We start from the raw sequence: 24,775 nt of genomic DNA, 5'->3' as shown, positions 1-24,775 counted from the left end.
ATCCCCGTGTGTGAGCGTTCTACGGCTTATGGCGAGCTGAGCTCGTCATGAGCACACGAGCACTGTGCCTCATGATGAGCTGAGCTTGTCATGAGCATAGAAGGTGTTAAAATGATGTGAGTGTTTGTTTAAAAAGCGTAAAAAGAATGAGGTTAATTTGAAGAAGGGGAGTCTGGAGGAGCATGAGATGGAGAACCTCAGGGATTATGTTTACAACCAGTTAAAGATGTTGCAGGAGGGTTCTAGAATGAATTAATAATATCTAGTTGAATGATTTCCTGACTAATAAAGTTAATAATGGATTTTAGTGATTATTCAATAATCAGAGGGGATCATATTTTTGTGCAACAAAAAATATTGAGGATTAATGATTTCTATGTTGGGGCCAATAAATACACAATTATTGAATTAGTTTGTATGCTGTTTAGTTATGCCACATTTTGGTGAAAACACCATATTGGATAAAATGGATTCTGATTCTGTCTCTGCTTTTCACCCCTGCACTCACCCCCCTCTGATCTGGTTCCCCTGAGTATTAGCTCTCCCCAAGTTCTCTGTGAAAGCGAAGACAGCTGCCGTAATGTTTTTTAACAAAGGCGTATTAATTAAACTTTTAGTGTACTAGATAGGTTGCAACATTCAAGGTTCCTTCCACCGTGTTTCTGTAGCTCAGTTCAGTTTTGCACGTTCATACACCGTCTTTGTTAAATGTTGCATATTTTGTTCAAAATATCTCTGATGACAGTAAAATGGAAAAGCAGGCTGCTTTCTTAGAAATGGGATAGTGCTAACGAATAATGCCATTGATGTGAATTTTTCTGATTCGCCACAGAATTGATACATAGAATCATGCCATGCTGAATCTGTGCTTTAGATAATATAGTATGCAAGAATTGTGTATAAGAACCCCTATCGGTTTTAGGGATGCTGTCCATCCTATTCTTGATCGTGCTGCTCATGTACTGCTTCGAATGATTTCTGATGTTTGACTACTCTGTATTAACTTTGCACTTTGAGCCTTTATGCCATTCATTCTGTACTGATTGATTTTGAGACTTCTGTAATAAAACCCTTTAACTTTTTCTCTGATCTAGAACTCACTTATTGAGTTGTCCTAGTTTCCCATTTTGATACTCTTCTAAATTGTTTTTGGGTTGGATGCCTTATTATGCTTGTATTTCCAGTCGGAGAACTGTATGAGGAAAACGTTAGATTTTCTAAATTCTGGCAGTGCTAAAATACTCGATTATGGTTTTGCTCCCACACCTGTGATGTAAACATGAATTTGCATAAATAGTGAAATGGAACAAATATGAACAATGAAGAAAACAATTTTCTAACTAGTATTAATTACATTACCTATGTAAGACTTATTTTCCAGCTACAAAGGCCATTCTTCTATTCCGTCAATTGAGATTTTTAAAATCTGGTTAAAATTGTCACCACTTTACGAACCTGAATGCAACCATCAACTGATGAACGGCATTCAGTTACATTTAGTTAAGCATCTAGAGAAGCGCTGCGCCCTGTGTACAGTTTTGTATTATTGACTACCAGCAAAAAGTTGTTTTTTGTTAAAATCTGCAAATTGAACAGTAGTTGGAAAAATAAGCAGCACAGTTCCATGGACCACAATTGTAGGCATGGAACTACTATTGTTTCAACTAACAACCCCTTTCTTTTTTGGATACATGTGATGAAGTATATTTTTGGAGGATGCATGATTTATAGTTGTTCTTACCTCCAGTGGGTAAAGCGCAGTAATGTCAACCTCAGCTAAATTCCAGTGGTTGGTCATTCCGTGCTCCATTTTCCAGATCTCTTCATAGAAGCCGTTAGTATCTCTGGTATACAGCGTGAATACATGACCGCTCATCCGCTCCAGTTGGTAGTAGAAAGACAAGCAGCCAGACATGGGGGTATTTGTCAGGGGCGAGACCAGCTGAGCTACTTCTTGAAAGTGTTTAACATAAACAGAGTCCACATACATGTAGTGTCCTACACAAAAAGAGATATGGACATAAATAAATGATGGTGTTAGAAGTCACATTTACTTTTGTTAGAAACAGAGCGTTAATACTAGAAAATTAAGTATATATTTAAAATATATTAAATAGACTATGATTTCAAAGCAACTTTGTTAGAAATGGGGGTCTCTAGTCGACAGAGGTTTGTACATTGTCCAAATAGGGACCTTTCCTTCTAGTCAGGATAAGGGAGTTACACACCCAGATAACGCCTGCTCACTCCCTTGGTAGCTTGGCATGAGCAAACAGGCTTACCTCAGAGGCAATGTGTGAAGTATTTGCACCTAAAACACACAGTTACACAGTGTGAACACCACACTTGTTTAGAAAAATAAGCAATATTTATCGAACTCAGAAAAGACCAAAAAACTACTAAAATCCAACACAAAGTAATAAGAATATACAGTTTGCCAAAGGGGTCCTGTAAAATGGTAGGAAGAAGTTCAGGTGTGGGAAGGTGTATGGGTAATACTGCAGATGGAGTGTTATGTATAACATGAGGACCACAGGAGTCCGTAGGGAGATATTGTTGGTTCCTTCACTGGTGCCCAATACACGGCCTCCTGGTTGTTTATGACAAGACCAACAACTCCTGAGGGGCACTCCCCATAGCAGAGATGCGGGGCCACAAGGATTCCCATCTGCTCCAACGGTGAACAACCTTTACAACAAAACTTTTACCATGCACTACCATTACAACGCGGTCATTACAACGCATACCATTACAACGCATTGCGCTGGGGGGCGCTCTAGGATAGGGAATACGTTTAATTTACTATCCAACACCTTCCCTAGTGTCCACGGGGACTGAAGTTGGAATAGTAAATTAAACTATTCACTATCCAGCACCCCAAAGCGCTATGCGTTGTAAAGGTATTCGTTGTAAATACCGCGTTGTAAAGGTATGCGTGGTAAAAGTATGCGTTGTAACATCATACATCCGCTCCAACACATGAAGGGACCCACGGTCCAGTGCCCCTGGCTTGGGCACACCATGAGAAGCGTGTTGCCAGGTTCCCAAACAAGGACAGCGGCCTCACTTGCCCATGCACCTGGCCTTGGCTTGGGGATACTGTGGCAAGGGTCACACAGATGTCACCACTCATGGCGGGCGGGGCAGCTGACGACGTCTTTTTAACCAGTGGGCTGCTGCAGACTATTTGCGGCTTCCGGGCAGCAACGAGGCATGGCTAATCTGCATGCACTTGGGCCCCGGGGCACCTGAGGAACCAGGCAACGTAGGAGACTCGCTCGTCAATCTCAAGTGCCCTGGGCTTAGCAGATGAGTGGTCATGCCGACAAGCTAAGATCTTCTCCAATCTTTCAGCCTTACAATACAGCATGGGTTACACCGTGCCTTGGGTTGCCTGCAGCGGGTGGGAGGAAGGCAGGCCCAGTAACCAGGTCAAGAGTGCCCGTAGATGTTAGTGATGAAAGCACAAGAAATACTTTGATGTCCCTGAGTCTTCCACAACAGGAAGCAAGCTCACACAAGCCCTTGGAGAGTTTCTTTAAGCAAGAAACCACAGCGGGCCCACAGACAGAAGTAGCAACTACAGGCCAACCTAACAAAGTAACACACAGCAAAGGGGCAGTACTCCTACTGTTAGCACTTTAGCTCTTCTTCTTGGCAGGGTCCTCTTAGTTCCGGAAGTGATCTGAAGTTCTGGGGGTTTTCGTCCAATACTAAAACCTTATTTTCTGTTTCCAGAGTTTCTGAGCTCAGTGCAAACCAGTTCTGTCCTCCCTTGGCCAGCTTCACTACAGGAGGTGGAGACAGCATCATGCAGAGCAGACACAGCCTATTCAGGTGCTAGTGAAAGCACCTCCCACCACTCTATATGCAGAAAGGGCTATTCAGCCTGGCTATGGGTCACCCAGGAAAGGCAGGAAACACCTCAATCCCCCTTGTGACTGTCTAGAGCGAATGCACATTCCCAGCTCCTGTCACTCCAAAACCAGACGGTAAATACACAATGAGGCAGAGGTACACAGGATGGTTACACAAGAAAATGCCCACCTTCTAAAAGTGATTAAGAAAAAAGTGGTTCTGTCGGGTAAAACCAAAATTCATTCAAGATACATTAAATGTAATATAAAATCAGATCTCTCAACACACAAATAAAAAACAATACCCATTTAATAGATTCTGTGCTCAGTTATTTATCTGTATTTTTTGCATTTCCTTCTGAGCGATATAGTTATTTCAAAAGGACTGTGAAATCAAATTATGTACAAAATACAGTTAAGTGACCGTAGTGCGTAGTGAAGAAGTGACAAAGTGAACAATATATACAGTGCCAACAGGGTTTGTTTCTACAAATATTTCTTCGAAGAAGGCCAGAGCTTTATTTGAATCCTGCAGTTTCTTTCCTAGTGTGGAAACCCGGTCATTCTGGACCTTAAGGAATGCGTCGACGTTTCGACCCTTCTGTGCCCTGGTTGGTGGTCACGGCGGGTCTTTATCAAGACGGGGATATGGAGGGTGTATGTACACAGTCCAGACAGGCTTGGGAATTAAAGACCTGTAGACAAGTGGCACACTGGCCTGTAGATCATTGTCGATAAGGCTGTAGCGAATAATCTGCCTGGTGCGGTCTAGCTCAATGGCTAATAATCCGCGATCTGTTGTTGGTATTCATACGGTGGACGGAGCGAAGTCTTGGCCATCCGGAGAAGCAATGAATGCACCCAGGAAAGGCAGGAAACACCTCAATCCCCCTTGTGACTGTCTAGAGCGAATGCACATTCCCAGCTCCTGTCACTCCAAAACCAGACGGTAAATACACAATGAGGCAGAGGTACACAGGATGGTTACACAAGAAAATGCCCACCTTCTAAAAGTGGCCTTTTCAAACACACAACTTAAAAAACACCTTTATTAAAAGTTGGGTTATTAAATTCTGAGTTTACAGAGCCTAAACTCCAAACCGCTAGCTATTCCCACTTGAAAGTTACGCATGTAAAATATTACAAGGCAGCTCTAATGAGAGCTAGTCCTTGCAAAAGTGAAAAGCGAAATGCACAACATTTCACTGTCAGGACATGTAACACACACCGGTACATGTCCTACCTTTAACATACAATGCACCCTGCCCAGGGTGATACCTTGGGCTTCCTTTAGGGGTGAATAACATGTAGTAAAAGGCAAGAGTTAGGCCTGGAAAGTGGGTGCACTTGCCAAGTTGACATGGCAGTTAAAAATGTACGCAGACACAGCAGTGGCAGGTCTGAGTTACATTTGAAAAGGGCTACTTGTGTGTGTGGCACAACCAATGCTTCAGACCCACTAGTAGCTTTTGAGTTACAGGCTCTGGCACCCTCCGTGCACTTTTCTAGGGATTCACCAGTGAATCAAATATGCCAATCATGAATAACCAATCATAATTACAATTTACACAGGGAGCACTTGAACTTTGACACTGATCAGCAGTGGCAAAGTGCCCTAAGCATCTAAGCCAGCAAAGACAAAATCCAGCAAACAGTCAAAAATGCAGGCGGTAGAGGCAAAAAAGTCAGGAGAAACCATGCCAAGAAGGTCATGTCTAACAAATTTCCTAAACCTTATTGAAGCATTTTAATGAAAAGAAAGGTGCCCTTTATGATGTTAGGCAGATTGCCACTGACAGGCTGTTGGTTGCCGTCCGTCCGGCTCCGTAAGCAGAGGTCCGACCTCCAATTACTATGCAGGCTAGGGGAAAGACCGATGCCTCCAACAGGATTGGAGATCCCGTTGGGGCGTGGGTCAGACACATAATCCACAAATGGAAGCAGTGCCAGCTCAGGCCCTGCAATCTAGATTTTGATGTCCATTTCTGACATCCTTTCAATGTCGGACATGGAAAAGTTGTGCGAAAGGGACTTTGGCCCCAGTCCCCCTGTGGCTTCTGTTACGAGGCCTGGGGGCACCTATGGTGCCCCCCCAAGCACCCATGCCCCGTGTGGCAGGCACTGCATGGGCCATGGATGTTTTAAAAGTGCATTTTTCTATTGTGGCTTGTGCTGCAGCCCGCAGCACAAGCCACAATAGAAAATATACAGTTTCCCACCACCGTGAAGGCAGTCGCATCATAATCACGGAAGTGGGACCCCTGACTCCTTACTGGGCGGTACCTTTCCGCTATTGTGTTGGTCAGATGCTCGTCCGACCAACTTTGTAATAGGGTCCAAAGTGTCAACAGTACAACAACTTCAAAAGGTCACATTAAGGAGTGGCATCTCATTGTCTGTTATAATAAAGTATACTGACAGCATGACTTTATTTTCTGTTCATCAGATCTTTCTCTACAAAATATAATTTAATACCTTCTAATGTAAATGTGTGTTCCAGGTCTAAGTTGTTGTGCATTTCCCTAATGAGGCATGAATTCAAATGGAAAGTGAGAGGCTTTTAGAAATGATATCTAGACTTTTTAAGGCCGATTCCCTTTATTCTAGACTAAGAAACGTCACTTCCCCCAATTCTTTTTTTGATCTGGTATTGTGGTTCAATTATGCACTGAATGGCCATTTTATATCACACCCAGGTCGACTTTTTATTGAAAAGAAAATGACTGTTATCCTATTAAAAGCCGAACATCATTACACTTTTCTCCAACATTTATCAGTTCATTACTGGAATATTTTACAAGACCATTTAACTGCTTACCAAAGCTCTACCTAGCTAGTCTGTGCCAAATAATACCATTATTACGACCCTCCTTCAGCCACACTAGTTTATCATGTATATCAAATAAACCTCAAAGCACACGCTGGATGTACTGATATTTAACCATATTACAAAGTATTTGGTTTTTTTTCAATTCTTGCCTACTGATCTTTGATTTATTGCCATTCACAATAAGATGGTCATTTTGGGGGTTTTCATTTTTTCAGATACACTATGATAGGGAAAGTGCTAAATCTGTCCCATGAATTGTAAGTTGTGGATTTTTGAATCCATGCACATTTGTTACTTATGTATGACTGCTGTGTGCTATATGCATTTACGTCCAATTTCAATTCGGAACTAGCACTTCCACCCGCATCTTGTTTTTATGATGAGAGGGAAAAGAATCTATATGCTTATATTGCTTTCTATAATTTTCTCTTATTTTGCAATGTTTTAGCTGTAACCGCAGTTAAATATTAGCATTGGGGGACAGAGCTTGTCCAGTCCTAGATGGAGGCGTTCAATTGGATCTCTTTGGCAGTCCAGTCTCGGGCGGTAAAGAACCACAGAGAAATAGGGACGGGCCTCACTGCTGGTGGGGTTTGTAACTGAATATCATGCTACAAAAACATTGCAGCCAAAATATAGACCACAGAATTATTGTGAAAGTAAGTATAAACTGGTTAATTACACCTTTACTCTATGCACTATATATCATCAATGTACACAAATGTGGAGTTAAGAATAATAAATCTATACTTATCTATATATATGTGTGTACCTTCACAATATTAGCAATATTTTTTTTTTTGGAACCTTATGTAAAGCCGTTGAGACGACATGGCCATTGCCCGATGGAGACGCTTGGTTCGGCTATAGAGGAGTCTGGCGCCCGCGGCCGTCACCTACCCAGCCGGACATTGGTGCATGGCACTCCTCGTCCTTTCGCTGCTGTCTCTCTATATCTTCCTCCGAGGACCTCCTCTCCCTCTCTCAGAATCCCTTTTCTTGTCCCCATCTTCCTTCTCACCCTCTCCTCTGATCCTGACCTGCCATCTTGTTCCGTCCTTTGTCCGTTCCTTTCTCCCTGCTCCCACTCATTCCCACGTTTCCCTGCTCCCTCTTTTACCTTACCCCTATTTTCCCTCGCTCCCATTGCTCCTTAATATCTTCTGTTTTTGTAATGATCTAATCATTAGATGTATTTGCATAACCTTGTTTTTCCTCTTCCTCGCAACGATCTTTCATGTAAATTCTGTAACGTTTGTAATATGCTAAATGCTAAATTCCTCATGTAAAGCGCTCTGATACCTCCGGATCTAGCAGCGCTATATAAAACTCTTAAATAATAATAATAATAATAATAATAATAATATATTATCAAGGTACATATATGTGAACTCAAGAATAGTAAATATAACTATACATACTTACCGTCACTATATTTTAGTACTCAAGATTTTATCTACAAAAGTTTTGCAACACAATATTTGTATAGTTGATATTCTGGCATTCAAACACTGGTGGGTTTTACAGTGTGAACAACAGTGTGCGGAGCTGGGATCCACAGGCCCCAAACAATGTTGGAGAAGAATAACTTTGCTGAGATTTGGACATACAGGGTCTGCAAGATGGTGGTGACTGCTTGACGGGCCTTCTTTTTTCCTTGGAACAGAATTTCAGTTTCTCTTGAGCTTTCATCTTCTGTTACTTTTTCTCTTAAAAGAAATGTGACCATGCCAACTCTTTGTGTTCAGTCTAACCCCAAAGGTGAGTGGTCTGGTTTCAAATGAAGGCGCTTCCAGATGTAGCCCTGAATATCTTGACGACCCCCTACTCGTTAGGCAGGCCGCTGATTCAAATGCTATTGTATTTCATTATATGTTTACTCTATCAAATGTTGTGGTGTCATGATGTGTTTTCCAAGTCCTCTTGCTTCAGTTGCAATTCCGAATTCTGTTACTGCAGATTTTTGTATACTTCCCCATATTTTATGTTGTTCTTCTGACCTCTCATCTACCCTTTTTCCAGATTGGCTACTCGTGATCTAATTGTTTCTATGTCATTTATGATTTTCTGGAAGTATGATTTATATTTGCCCCAATCATACTCACCTATATTTTCATGTCCTTGAGGAACTGTTGCATGAAGTCTGGGGTGATGTCCACTTTTATGTTATTTCCAGGTTGTTTTGCGAGTTAGAGCTTTGATGATGTTCTATGAGTTCTCTTTCTTTCTCCACTTGTTTCCTTGCAAGTAGGTCTTTTGTGGATGGTTCTTGCGTGCTGCTGCCAGACGGCATGTTTCTGCAATGCAGGTACAAGTCTGCTAGCACCTAATAGAAAATCACATGGGATTTTCAAAATTAATCTTTCCTGCAGTGAGGTAATTAACCCCTTTGGCAGGAATCACAGATTTTAGTTTTGAAGTGAGCAGGCCAGCCAGAGTTGTTTGTCCACATGCAAATTCAAGCACTCTGGCTAAACTAGGGCTGTCCAACTACAAGAGTAGTTGATGTCTTAAATACCTCGTCTGTTTCATATTTTTGTTACTCACCTAGCTATGTTGGCACTCTTTGCGCCATGCATGTGCCTTGACAGGCCACAGACCAATTTCAACAAGCATTGGCAAAGGCAATAGCTCAGCCCTTTAAAACCAAGAATTACCGGCTTTGCCAATGCATTTTTATAGGTATGACACTGCTAACATCTGGGCAGGCCAGATTTTAATTTGATTGGGAAATTATACTTTTTAATCGGTATGCATATTTATTTATGTTCTCTCCCCAGAAAATTCTAGGGTTCTGGAAAATCACCAGGTGTAAGTCACTTAATGTGGTATGCTTATTTTCCAGTTTTATTAGTTACACTGGGTCACACAGAGCACATGACATGAATGTAGTCATTGACATATAGTTTAGCATAGTCATTAGATTGTTCTAGTACCCCATGCACACATGAGCTACCTGATACTATCTGCTTGATAGGGAAATTCGGATATGATTGACAGTATTTAGGCAACAGACCACTGAACTATGAAAGACAGGCAAAGCAACAGGAGGAAAAAGTATTGAAATAATCGGTCTTCACCCCAATACTGACACCAATGATGAGTAGCACAGGGTGGCTGTATAGCTACTGTACATGCTCCCATTTGAGGTCATCGTGAAGTATTCTCTCATAAGAATGTCTTACTTTTTGTATGTCCTTGCTTGAGTATTAGGAAAAAGGAATTTCTAAGCATCCATATTTGAAAGGTAAAGTTATTGTACACTTACCTCTTGGGAAAAAGAGTGGCACTAAGTACTGGAAACTTATAAACCTAGGGACGTATAGAATGATAGTTTTGAAAGTGAGGGTGGCCCTCGAATGTTTTTTCATTCTACCCTTTCAATGTTGAGGCTTTCAACTAGATTTGCTTTTGAGGCCTAATTAGTTTAACTGCACTTCTGAGATACTCCAGAAGTAAGGTGAACCCAAAACAGCAAAGACAATGCAAAAGAGAGAATTTTAGACAATAAAAATAAGAAACACTGGCAAATGATCATGCAGTAAGATAAAAAGATGGAACTGCTTCAACAACTGACAATGATAAAACATTAATATGCAGTTTAATAATGTATATCGAGATCAGGGTGAACACATTGTTAAACAATGTTAATGTTTTCTTACAATTCTAATGCCACTCTTACCCATTTTGCTGTTCAGAGTGTGATCTCTTGGAAGTACTGACTGGGAGTTTCGGATGTTGCCTCCACCTACAAACCAGTTAACATTGGGGTTCCAGCGGTTCATGTAGCCACAGAGATGGTTCTCTTCAAAGTCACACTCTGTAATGAGAAGTTCACAGGATGTCATAAAGTGCATCACTCTTTCACCCGAAATGAAAGGGAGCTCTACCCTGCAAGCCCCAAGAAAGAAAACAAATCCACAAAGTTAGAAAGTGGTGAAGATCTAGAAAACAAATCCCCATGCACTAGATTAGCACTAGCCATAGACAACAAGAGAAAGTTTACATTTAGAGATATAAGATATGATTCCAAATGCAACGAAACACTTCTCAGCTTACTGCATGATATGCTACATGAAGTATGGATCATTATACCAAGTACCTTCTAAAATGTGATTGCCTCCCTTATACCTGATTGAGTGTCCATTGGTTATATTAATTCCATGTAAGTACCTACAAAAGTGGAGAGTGTAGGACAGATCGAACCTAGAATGGTGTCCCCTGAACACTGAGTCTTTCAAGTTCTTTGGAAATGCTCCAGTTGGGTTCTCTCCTCAATGTACAAGAGGAGAATTCCATGACCTAATATTTCAGCTTTCAAGCAGCTGATTGTAAAATGCTCAAGATGGACAAGGGTTTAGGAATTTGAGTTGAGGTGATAAGATGCCTGATTATTAGAGAAGATTTTCCACCAGTAAAAAGGACTTTTATCCACCAATGCTTTAAATAGAGTGGTTAGCCCTTTGTGTTGATCTCTATTGCCAGCTACAGAAGACGCATCATTGCGCAACAGAATTGTTGCACGAGTTTGAGATCATAAATAACCCTCACAGCCCAGCTTTGTAGCCTTTGGAACCTAAATACAGACAGAAGTGGGCTTTATCGGCAAAGTAAGGTACCACACATATTTGGGATTCTGTAGCTCAAGTCAGGACTATTCAAAATGTATTGCCAAATGAAGATAGAAATTTGCAACTTTAATCACTTCAGCAAGTTGTTTGTTCTTGGGGAGAGCTTCATCTCTCACAAATCCAAATCTTTTTACTACCAAAGAGGATGTACAGTTGGGACACATATATTCTGCACGGGCAAAGGGCTACACGGGCATCCGGTGGGAACAACACAATGATTACTAATGTGTCTGTCTTTGTCCCGTTTAGTGACAACATAGTTCAGAGCTTTTTAACTTGTCCTTATTACAGAGGAACACTATCAGTGCAAAACTGCTGCTCTTGTCACATGGTCGCTAGGGTCAATGAATTCCTAAGGATTTCTCAACCATATGGGCATATCTGCTCTAATATGTATGCATTATCACCACAGGTAAAGACACCTGATAGAAATTATCAGAGGTGGCCTTTACAGAATATACAGAAGGCCTCGTATTCTGCTACTGTTATTAACCACTTTGGGGAAAAGAACCGAAGACAGAAAAGTATGCACACTTTCTTATAATGGAAACTATGTTTCAAGAGTAGTTTTTGCTTCCAACTTGATATTATGGGAGAACAGTCGGGGGCTTTCTACACCACTTACAGCTGGGATATTCACTTGCAACTATAAATTGTGGGTATTTGTGAGAAATGGATTGTGGGTGTTTGCAAATCACCATCTTGTTATGAAAGCAAGTGTTCCATATTAGCATTTCATTTCCCTGACAGCTCATTTGACACTCTACATGGAATGGCCACAACTACTTTTCAGAGGGGAATTTAAAGCTGAAGATCTTCTGAAAAAGTTGCATAATTGTGGCACACAACCCTTGCGCTAAGACAATTCTTTTTTTATGAGGCACATTTAGATACTGCATGCTCCATGGCTAAGTCATACTTTAAATTGTGAATATGCCATCATATATAATGATTGTGCAGGGGAAACAAAGAGGTATACATATTGGGCTAATAACGTATGACACACTTTTCCCATCTAGAGGGAGAAGACTGTCATTGCTCTTGTGCAATCAAATCTTGAATATCACACATCTGGTCATGGTAAAGTTAGGCCGATGGAAAAATTGATATTAAGGTACAGTTGTGCAAACATGTCTGGGTCAGAAAAGCGGCAAGGGTGCCAAGGAACCGAAAGAAATCAAAGAAATGGTCCCTCTCTTTTCTGGCATAGGGTAGCAAAGACAACCCATCCACCACTGGGCCCCGGTGCTACTGCACCTGCTCCGCTATTAATAGTTATGCCCGCCAAGAAGCCTGGGAGAAAGACTGCCTGAGGCAGCTGTTTCAAAAGATGCCAAGCATAAGGGGCTGACAACTGCAGGGATTTTCCAAATAGATACATTTGGGAAAGATTACATACATACTTTGCTGCCTGCAAAATTTTCATTGCAATGAGCACAGACCAACTAGTGAACAAAAATGTGGTATAGTCCCTTGCACTCAGTGCAAATTCCAATGTAAACGTGCCCTAAACAACGTTGCATATTTATATAATTTGGCTCCTGGATGTAAATCAAAGTGGTTATAACGTCCAGCAGACACATTTTTATTTTTCCACTTAATACATTTCAGTCAAGACTTGTCATAAACTAAGTCTGGTAACATTTTGTTTCCACTGGAGTCCCCTATTAAATAACTATTTGCTCTGGTTTAAAAAGTGAAAATAGGTCATACTCACGTATGCAATATCCAGTGGTTACTTTTATTTCATAAATTGCAATGCTAGCAACCGGGCCATCTCCAAGAACACCTTCTAAAAGTATCTGCAAAAATAAATAAAACAATGAGGGTGAATTACACTGGATAACTGCTGGGAAGCACAACAATACAGCCCTTGCCCACTTTGAAACTCTTTCCGGGGCACGACGCGGCTGCGTGAGAAATGTTTTGAATGGGGGTCTCTGTCTTCCATTAATGAAAGCATGCCCTGTTCGGGAGGCGCTCGCCTCTGCAGCCCATGTATACATGAGGCAGGATATTGGCTCGACTAATGCATCAATATTTGTATTCCTTAAAGTCGGGGTTTTATCGCCGAAGTAAGACAGCCGGCAAAGTGCCAATGTACATTAACAACGGAGGCCACCTGACACTTTGTTAGATGAAAATCCATTCATCAAATGCATCCTCCAGACCGCTGACTCCATTTCTATGACTGCTTTTCTCGAGTCTGGCTGCTCGAGTTTAAACATCACAAAACAGGCACCTTGTTGAGTGTTCGTGGCTCGTGCCAGCATTTAGAGAAGCAGCCAGCCCCAGCAACAGCCACACATTGCAAAGTCTCTAGCTTGCAAAATAAATGTTTCAAATGTACCAGTGCATAAGTTCGCTTTAGAGCGTTAGTGCACGGCGTCCAGTGTGGAGGGGGGTTAGAGCCATGCCGGATCTTCGGATATCCACTGTGTGAGAAGTTGGCCTGGTATATGATGTTCACTATTCTAGTGAGCACCTTGCACCAGTCCAAACAACCCTTATGGTGATGGTTGTAAAGTCAACCTTATAGACCAGCTATCCTAGTGGTAGCATGGACAAAGCAGTCTTAGGCTAAACTCAAGAGGGCATGTGAAGCCAGCTGTTTTACCATATGCAATCCCTTTAATACCAAATGAAAGGACACCTCATAGGATATATATAATATATATATGTATTTATTACTAAATTAATCCTCTGAACTCTTTATGAGGTCAGAGGCACAAGGACATAACAAGATACTTAATAAACATACAATAAGTTGCACAAAATACAGTAATGCCCTGAGGGCACTTCGAACCATATACTAAAATAGTGGTATAAGAACCACGTCACGAACAAAGGATAGGGCTAGGGCCTGGAGAATCGCTGGGGCTATGCTGTACTACCAAAGGATAGGGAGCAGGAGGCCCACGGGATGCGCGTGCTGTCTCTTTACACGCACGCGAGTTACCATAGAGTTAGAATGGGAACGAAAGAATTGGAAACTAGTTCTTTTAGGTCAATTCCGGATGGACAAGGAGAAAGGTACTTGAAAGTTAGACACTAGGATAGTAAATACCCACCGGAGCACCGAAGTACTCGCGTTACCTCACCCACAGGAAGCGGGTGCATAGGTGTCAAAGTGTGTCGGGTTTCGTCGCTGAATCCTATGGAGCATTGAAGAAAGATGCTGAAGGCGACCAGGAGGGAAGTGTCCGGTTGGATCCAAGGGCGGATCGAGGATGAGGAGTACCTGAAAGCAGAGGGGACAGAGTCTGGATCACTAGCCAGTGACCAGGATGGAACCAGGAAGGAACCAGGCGATGTCGCAAAGCAATCAGGTGATGTCATGAAGCTTTTCTCTGCAGCCACGTGGACCAGGAGGTGTCGATGACAACCAGGAGCTGGATACGGACTGTCCCACAAAGGCTCTCGCTGTCGACTTTCGGATTGGAGTCAACAAGCCTTGGCAAAGGCAACCCACACAGGAATCAAAGATGGCTTCTTGATCAGACCAGCAAGGTCAGATGGGCTTCTCCTTTTCAGGGAAGCAAGGGCCAGTCTGGAGCAACCAGACCAGCAGTGTAGATTCCAGGTTTCGTCAACACAGAGGCCACTAGCCAACGGGCAAGTGACCGGACAGACGCGTTGAGCAGGAAAATGCAGAAGGGCCCCACACAGAACTCGGTGCTCGGGGCTGGGGCTTCTCAATCCCAAATACACAACTTCGAGGGTGCCTTAGAAGTTGCACGGTAAGCAATTTGCTGGCTTTCCAAGATGGCCGGTCCCACGTCTCTCGTCGCCTCCACGGGTCTCAGCTCTGCTGTGACTGTGGATCGGCCTGTTGGAAGTCTGGAGGTCTGGGTCTTGTCAGGCTCTATGCTCGGGCTCTGGCAGGAGAGTCGACAAAGCAAACCGTTGATCGCTTGATGGTGCCTGCTTGTGCAGGGTGGTCACTCCTTGACCACAAGGGAGATTCTTCAGTCTTCTATGTCGAGTAGAATGTTGAAGGTCCAGAGTTTTGTTTCAAGTTTCAATCAGGATACAATCAAAAGTCTTGGGACTCAGCTCCTACCTATATACCAAATTTAGGGGCTGGATTACCTGCTAGGTCCCTCCTATGGGTGGGACCCAGGAAGGGGGTGGTTACACCCCTTTCCTTTTGTCCAGTTTCGCGCCAGAGCTGGGGCTGGAGTGCCCCAGCACCGGCTTGAACTGGACTATGCATGGGACACCTTGTGTGCCCCAGGCAGTGTCTCATTTCATTCAGCCCTCCCTGCTCCAATACACTATGGCCTGTCTGGGGAGGTGCTAGCACCTCCCAAGACAGGAAACCTATTGTCCAAGCCTCCCTCGCTGGAAGGACTCCTAGCAGCAGGAGGTCAGACTTGTGTCTGTCGCAGCAGCATCGATTTTGTGATGCTGAGGCTCTGATTAACTTTAACCGGGATTAGTAGGAACAACATGGCGAGGGGGTAGTATTCCAAAGCGTATGACACCTTACACAACATGTTTTGATAAAGCCAAACCAAAGTTAGCATTCAACCGCGAGGATTATAATGTACTTAAGAGTATATGGTATGGCTATATCCTAGAACAGCTATAAGGACATGGTTCCGAAAGATGCAGACAGGCTCAGCTCGTGCTAGAGCCTCATCTCACATAAAACCAAGCACTCTGCCATGCGGATTGTTAAGGCCTGCCATAGGAGTGACTTATAGGTGTATATGTGTCTAGATACAAGGTTAGATATAGGGATACTATATCTAAGCAAGGGGTGATTACACGACCTTGCCCCAGCTGAGTGATCAGCCAGTTGTGTCAGTTTGGATGGCCAGCCAGGAGTGGCAAAAGATATGCTGCAGCCCCTGGTAGGCCTTGTGTGCACCTATGCCCTGGGTACCTATGGTACACTGTACAGGGACTCACAAGAGTGATCCAATTCCCAATTGGTGATGTACCTAAAGTACATGGTGTGAATTTAGAGAGAGAACAGCAGGGCTGTGGGTCTGATTAGCAGGCCCACAGTCACATCTAAGTCAAAAACCAGTGAAGCAAAAAGCAAAAAGTGGGGTGACCATAGGAAAGCAGACCCTACTCTCCTACACACTGGACATGTACTCGGCTTCTAGTGAATTCACTGTATATAAATGTGTCTTTTGCAGGCATCCGAAAAATAGGTCAAAATTGGATCCTTGAACTACTCTGGACTTCCTGGGGCATATTTACAAGCCCCTATCGCCACCACAACGTCACTTTTCACGACGTTGTGGTGTCAATTGGTGCTTCGCCTTATTTAAAAGGCAGCGCTAAGCCACTTAACGTGGCGTAACGTCGCCTTGTGAATAAGGCAATAGTTGAAAGGGGGAGGCAATGAGTGTTGTGGTGTGTGTTCCACCGCAACATCCATTAAATTTGGTGCTGCCCCATATTTACAAGGGTGGTGTAAATATAGGGCAGCGCCAAAATAAGACCAGGGAAAACTTGGTCTTACCCTGGCGCAACAGGGAGAAATGTTTAATTTATGCTCCTTTTTGCTGTTACCATGTGTGCTGCGTTGTGCAGCACACATAGAAACAGCAAAACACCATGAATGATTGTGTATGTGCAGGAAGATGTTCCTTTCTGCACATAAGCAATCATTACAATAACTTACATTTTGATATTCTATGTGTGCTGCACTAAGAAGCACACATAGAAGTTACAAAAAACCATTTAAAGGTCGTTTATGTGCACATAAACAATCTTCCCCTGCAACGCAGGCACCCTTGCATTATGGTGCAAGGGTGCCCGCGTTGGTGCTAGGCAGCTAAATGTAGTGCCAGAGCAGGGGAAAACACAGGGATGCACCATATTGTTGTAAATATGGTGCAGCCTTGAGTTGCAGGAGCGGCAGAACACAGCGTTAAACCATAAAGCCTAACGTTGCACTCGGTCACTTAAATTGTACATATGCCTCCATGTTTTTAGCATGCTCAATTTTGATGGCAATAACACCAAAGCTAACCTCAACAACCGAAAATAATAAACTGCTGTACACCCCTCCCCCCTCTCCCCATTCTTTGATTAGCGCAGATTTCAATTAAGCGGGCAATACTCGACTCAAGGAAATATTTTAGAAAATGTATTTTCGGAAGAAAGAGTGAGTGTTGCTTCCCCATTGCTTATTGCTTTTGGGAATGGAATCTGGGTGGTTACTTTAAGTAGTAAAGCAGGGTACATTTCAGAGGAAGGTCACAATGGAAGTGGTAGGGGATCACTACAATAGAAGACTCTCTGTGGGCAATGTGAAAGATATAGGTGGTGTGGCTGTCAATGCCAGAAAGGTCTTCGTCAAAGATAGCTTGTTATATCTGGGACTCAAAGGAAACCACCGTCAAGCAATATAGCCAACAAAACAGATACATTGAAAACAAAACTCGTAAAAAATAGCAAACCAATACAAAAGTACAATCACATATAATCAGGTTGGCTGCATTTACTCGAGTGCAGAGTTATTCCTTGCAGAAGGCATTAGGGGGTGGTGCATAGTTGACACTGTGGACTTGGAATGTCATGCAGAGATGGCCAATGTCCATTCTAGGCACACTAATCCTTGGTTTGAAAAACAAAGGTGTTGGCATGCTACCCCAACAAGATGAAGTCTTCACAAAAATGATCAGCGAACCAGCAATATGGACTGAGGGCCACCTAATACAAGTAGGTTGCCCCCAGTTCATATTTGACACTCCAGAAGGGGACTGAGATGATCCACTACAGTGAACATCACCCTCTTTCCCTTTTTAATAACTGAAGTTTTTTTTAAAAAGCAACGGTATTAAAAAAAGACAAACTTAAGAGTTAGTACTGAACATACCATAAGGAAATAGCAATAGGTACTTAGACCAATATCAGAATGATGCAAAAAAAAACATTGAGAGTTACATCATACAAAATATGAACATAATCTTGCAGATACTTGGGGACATGTCAATATTTTTCTCTAGTCCATTGTGAAGACTACCCAAGTCATATTTCTTCACCTCACCTTCCCTACTGATGCCGCTGTCCATTGTGCAGATCCAGAATATTACTGAAGAAATTCTGTTCAGATTCCAAATCCTTCTGACTTTCATACTGACCTCATTGCGAAAACGTTTGATAACATTCAAAACTTTGGTAGACCTTCAGCATTCAGCAATATTTGCAGCACTGTCACTTTGACTAAATTACCTAATTTAACATCTGCTTTGTGGTAGCCATCTTCAAGACAAAGTATTCTTTCTCTTCTGCTGTTTATCACACACACTCACCCGGATGGTTTCAATGTCACATTGCAACATAAGTTCCCATTCCAACTCATCCAGTCAGGGACCAACTTGTTGTCCGGTTTCCTCCCTCCAAATAACTCAAACCGGGTTTTGTTCATAGTCTCATGAGGTAACATCATGTATGTCACCACTCTAGTCATCATTCCCTTCCTTGAGTCCAATCGATTCACTTTCGCCAGCTGCATACATTCTTTCAAGGTTTTATTAAAACACTCTACTACTCCAGTTGTTTCTGGGTGGGACAAGGCACAATTCTTGTGTTTGCTCGCACGTTCACCTAGATAGCTTTCACTCTCTTGCAAATTGCAAATGCCTCATTGTCACACAAACAGTCTTCCAAGAATCTGATGGAGCTTCTTGAATCTATTTCTGAAACAAATTAAATCTCTGACCATCTCAAGCAAAGGTCTTCTAATTCCAGCACATAGAGTGGATGCACCGCTACTCTCAAAGATCCCATTACATTGACTGCCCCTTCCTCGCTCAGTCCCTCTGGTAACTTGCACAAACACATGGCTGGTGCACACTTTTTCAAGACTTTATTGCTTCTACAACACCTTCACCACTCTCTGATCATTCTCTCCACATCAAGACTCAGACATGGTCATCAAAAATCCATTCAACAACATTCTTTTTTTCTTTCTTCACCAATACAAAATTACCTTAATGTTCCAAATCGATCAATCTCTGATTCAGAGATACCAGAGGAACCAACATAGAACCTGTGAACAGCAACTCCTCTTTCATTGCTAAGTCATTTCACACTTGCCAAAAGGGTCTGAGGCTACCTGCTGATTTGCTTCTATTCGCAACTATTAAAAACGACTTCATCCCTCAACTAGTAGTGCACCGGGAGGCAAGTTTGCAGAGTGGTGGAGAAAGGGGGAGTGGCCTCTGAGAACTTCTTAGCAATCCTGCTGCGTGAGAATTCCTGGAGGTACAACCAAATATACAGCACTAAACCCTTTAAAATATATTCACCAAAAATGTCCCACAAAGAGAGTAATGAAAAAGTATTTTTATATAAAAAGTTCTTTTGTTTTTATTATCCAAGTAGTAAACATATACTTAGTTATTTCTTTCAATTATTTTACAATAAATACATATACAATCAATTTTTTATGGCTTCAAAATTCATTTGATACATAGGAGCCCCAAATACGGAGGGAGCAATCTTCTTAATCAAGGTACATGTCTCCACAAGACACTTATACAGCCACTCGTACTTCAATACACCTTGGTATATATATAAAACATATATATATATATTTTTATATATATTTTTATTAAAGAAAGCAAGAGTAAACTTTACACAAATCTGGTGTCATATTCAATTACATTACAATATTAGGCAGGCGTGTGAGGAAATGCAGAAAAAGTAGTACATGTAAGTAAAACATACCAACTGAATGCATTATATGAACAGGAGAGTCAATACGGTCAATCAATTCGATAAATTACAGTCTGCAGAACCCTTCCACCCACGACTCAGAAAAGTTAGGACCAGAGTAGACACCTAGATGAGTGAGAGAACACGATTCAGGATATTCGAAGCACCTTCCGCAAAGAAGTAAAAGAAAAGAAAAAGAGGCCATAGAACTAAACAAAGACAAAATAACAAACCCCCCCCAAACCTCCCACCCTGCACCCCTGCAATGGCTACAGCCTTACCCCACTAGCAGCGTGCCTGTCGCCCCAGAAACATGCCCTAAAAGAAGGGAGAAAGAAAGTGGAGGAGGAGAGAACAAACAGGCCCCCGGTCTCCCGTACCCCCGGCCAGAAGCAAACCACCCCCGATCATCAACCGGACAATATTAAGCAACAGTTAGTGACATCGGGGGAGTTTAAAAGGATCGCCAGACTCCCACATTATTACAAACTACAAATCCAGCGTCGAATGAAAGCCTCTCATCACGCCCAGTCAATCAAATCAACCTTGGCCACGTCGACTTATCGTACGAACCCTCTCCGCTTGGACAGCCATAGCAATAGTAAAGGTGAAATGTTTAAAAAATCAAAGTCAATTCGGCCGGAAAGAAGCCAAGACATCTGTGCTGGAAGACCACAAGTCAAACGGCAATTGTCCGCAAAAGCAAGGTCCAAGGAGAGAAGTTGCAACAATAAGGGGGGAAAGGACGGTGAATCACTCCCATGGTCTCTGATAGACTTGGTAAAATGTAAAGGAACTTCTCTGTCCATCTCGGGCGGTGTCGGCATTAATCGTACTGAGCGTGTCGTAGTCACGGGCTCACTATCCGTTGCTGAAAACGCCAGATCTGGCTGCAGCACGGGGTCCTCAATCACGGGCACAATCTGTTCCGCAGGTAGCAAAACTTGGTGGAGACCAATCGAAGGGCCGGTGTCCGGTATATGACTGATAGAGTCAGTTTTGTCGATAAGTTTCTGGATGATGGTGGTGACCCTCGAGTGGAACGCACCAATGGTGGCCATTACGGTCAGCAACGACGGCTCAGTCTCCACCCGCTCCATCCCCTCAGGCAAAACAACCGAGCAGGTTTTGAACCCCGGAGGTCGACTACTCCGGGGTAACAGGCATAGGTGGTGCCGTTGGAGACAGTGGGCGCTCACAATATCGCAATATCAACACCGTCGCCCCCTGCGAGGGCCCGAGCCCGTCGACCCAGGGCGGGCAGCAAAGCCTCCGGGCAACGGACCCCCGACCACGGCAACCGGTGCAACACGCCGTTGTAGTTCGGATTCAACCGACCATCAAATCGCCATTCAAACCAGGCAGGATATGTTCCCCTTCGGGGGACCGGACACGGCCTAAGTCTCACGGCCGATGTTGTTCACTTCCAACCCGGATGGATTCAAAATTGAGGCCCCGGCTTCCGCGCTGGGTTAGGCCGAGAATGAAACACGGCATATCTTCATTATCCAAGAAGATGGAAATCTCGGGATTGCATCTCCAGACTCAGGAAACCTTCAGCCACGTGGGAGCCCGGTGCAAATTCAGGATATTTGTCAGGATTGTCGAGTGGCTGGCGGAGGTCAGCGGAGCCGGGGGCTTATGCGGCCATCTTGTGTGCAAGCGTAGCTCCTCCATATAAAACATATTTAAACTTTACAGAAACACACAGTCACTGGATGATATCATCAGTGATGTCATCATTGATGTCATTTGAGATGTCATCAGTGATGTCACTGACCATGTCATGGTACTTTTAGGTCCAAGAGGAGGGGGAAAAAACAAAACCAGAAGGATTAGGAAACCTCTATACCGACCTATTTAATTTTCGTGAGACCCCCCCCTTCAGTTAAATAAAATTGTTTTTATTTTCAGACATCCCATGTTCTTTATAGAGATTCAATACATCTTGGTCCTGAGGGAGGTGGTTTCACCACTGAAACACACGTAGACCGTAACTGTCTTTGAGAAGTGGTCCCTGGGAGCCCAATCCATCAAGCTGGGTGCATAGGGAACAATTCAAATAGTTCTTCCATAATTAAATTGGGACCCGTCATAGGGTTGAATCTCTTTTCCCTTTTAGTTTGTCTGTGTAGTGTACATTTGTAAGAATGCGGTTTGAATGAGTGTGAATTTGGTAATGAATGAATAGACATAGTCCTTTTTTAGGGGTGTCTGATTATACATATATTGCTTGATATTCAAAAGAAATTATTTCTGGAAAACTTACCAATACAATTTGACACAAATATATGTATTTTTGTAATAATTTGTATTGAAATGTATGTATATAAAACAACGATATAAAAATAATCACATTTATAATTAAAAAAAAATATCGAAAGAATATCTTGATTGATATAATAAAATGTTCTGAAGTTTGTCAAGCTTGCTGATCATAGTTGGGGTGCTCTGGCATGTTAGACCCTGAACGGGTCTCACGAAAATGAAATAGGTCGGTATAGAGATTTCCTAACCCTTCTAGTACAGTGAAAACACCTACATACACTAGGGAACACTATCCGTTGGGGTAACCCTGTGATTAGCAAGACCTCCTCTGTATTTGCTATGAGTTAGTGCCTGGGTCATTGCATGAGTACATGAGTACTGAGTGGATGATTAGGGCACTGCAAGGAGAGTGCATGGTGAATTTATAAGTGGTTGGGTTTTGGCTGAGTGATTGGATAAGTACATGTGCTGGCTGGGTGATTGGAGGAGTGAATGAGTAGTGACAAGGAGATGGCTGGACTGCATCAGTGGATAGTAGCAGTGCATGTGTTAGTGCCTGGGTCATTGCATGAGTACATAGGTAGTGACTGGATGATTAGAGTGCTGCGAGGACATTGCATGGTGAATTTATAATTGCTTGGGTTTTGGCGGAGTGATTGAATAAGGACGTGATGCTGGATGGGTGATTTGAGAAGTGCGTGGGTAGTGATAGGGATTTCTGGAGTGCATCTGTACAACCTGGGTAATTGGAGGAGTGAATCAGTACTGTGTGGGTGGTTAGAGATCTGTATGGGTAGTGCACAGGGGATTGTAGCAGTGCATGTGTTAGTGCCTAGGTCATTCCAAAAGTACATGCGTAATGACTGGAAGATTAGAGTACTACAAGTAGAGTGCATGGTGAATTTATAAGTGCTTCGGTTTTGGTGGAGTGATTGGATAAGTGCATGATGCTGGCTGGGTTATTGGAGGAGTGCATGGGTAGTGACAGGGCGATGGCTGGGTTGCATGGGTACTGCTCAGGGTATTGTAGCAGTGCATGAGTTAGAGCATGGGTCATTGCATGAGTGTATGGTAGTGACTGGATGATTAGAGTGCTACAAGGAGAATGCATGGTGAATTGCTTGGGTTAAGTGCTTGGGTTTTGGAAGAGTGATTTCATAAGTACACACATGTCAGATCAGGCCCTGCCCCTTTCCTTCACCACCATGCAAACGCGCCCCCTGGTGGGTTTTAAGTTGGGGGATTAATTCCCCTTGAATCCTGAGGGTCCCTGGGGGCCAACTAGCCCGGTGTGTACCTCCAGTAAGCGCCACAGAGCTGTGTTGCAGAGAGGTGGTCTGAAGCCACGCCCCTTTTTACACCTCTCTGCAATGCAACTCTGTGGTGCTTACTGGATGTACCTGAAATCCAGTAAGCCATATCCCACCTAGCGCCACTGAAAACCACCCTCAATGCAGCAGGCAGAATGATATCAGGTGCAAGGAAATTTGACCACATATCCCCCGCACTCAAAGATCTTAAATGGCTCCCAGTGGAAATGCGCGCAAACTTCAGAATGGCCTGCCTAACACACAAAGCCCTACACACAGGGAAAACTGAATATTTAGCCTCCAAGCTCAAGAAAGCAGGTCAATCAAGAAATCTCAGAAGTTCAAACTCCCTACTACTCATCCCCCTGAAAACCCGGCAACAAAAAACCGCCAGCCGCTCATTTGCTGGCAACGCCCCAAAAAATTGGAACTGCATCCCAGTGGACATCAGAACTACCCCCTCCTTTCCAGAATTCAAGAGTCGTCTAAAAATCCTCTACCTCAACCGTGCGTTCCCGAACTCTACCTCAATAGCGTAACATGGAACTCGCACTACCTCGAAAACACTACCTCAAAACTGCCCCCCAGGCGGAAGATCACTATGCTAATCTCTGAACTTATACGAACCCTGTTTATGTTATACTGTACTTTTTTCGCACTTGTTTTTCCAGGATAGAATGTAAAGCGCTCCGATACCCTTGGGTCTGGCCAGCGCTATAGAAAACTCCAAATAAAAAAAATTAAAAAAAGTTTCTAACAAATGCCTGAAAGGCAAAACATGTTGACACCTTTTCAGTGCTTAATTTGAGCTGGTGGTTTCTATTGCTTGGCACTGGCAGTTAATTGTACACACTGGCACCTATGACAGACTACCACATGGTGGCGTTGTTTGTTTAATTTACAGATGAGCATGACAACAGTTATTTATCAATTCAATATACATAAAAATGAATAATACCTTCTGCCCAAAACCATTCTTACAGATTTGGAGTGCTGGAATAGTCAGAACTGTCAAACTCGTAAGAGTATGATGGTTAGTAGTTGTGCTGGTACTATCATTGGCTGTGCTGGGAAAGGAAATAGGTGGTTTTAGCTCTAGTGGTCTCCTCATGAGGGCCCTTGGGCTTATGTTTTTACAAATTAAGCACACCACCTTATTAAAGCATGCAGGGCATGTACTGGCCATTTTAA

The 24,775-nt window shown here is 43.0% G+C and overlaps 1 protein-coding gene across 1 annotated transcript in view; it reads right to left on the bottom strand.

Moving 5' to 3' along the window:
• MAMDC2 (MAM domain containing 2) overlaps positions 1 to 24,775 on the bottom strand; it is a 477,864-nt gene that overhangs the window by 180,698 nt on the left and 272,391 nt on the right. The window contains exons 4-6 of the mRNA XM_078677407.1: positions 13,036 to 13,120; positions 10,370 to 10,507; positions 1,742 to 1,998 (exon numbers count right to left, since the gene is read on the bottom strand). Coding sequence (XP_078533533.1) covers positions 1,742 to 1,998; positions 10,370 to 10,507; positions 13,036 to 13,120 — 480 coding nt within the window. The remainder of the gene's footprint in view (positions 1 to 1,741; positions 1,999 to 10,369; positions 10,508 to 13,035; positions 13,121 to 24,775) is intronic.

This window comes from Lissotriton helveticus, chromosome 2_1, assembly GCF_964261635.1.
Source record: "Lissotriton helveticus chromosome 2_1, aLisHel1.1, whole genome shotgun sequence".
NCBI lineage: Eukaryota > Metazoa > Chordata > Amphibia > Caudata > Salamandridae > Lissotriton > Lissotriton helveticus.
This window is presented reverse-complemented; position numbering and strand designations above follow the sequence as displayed.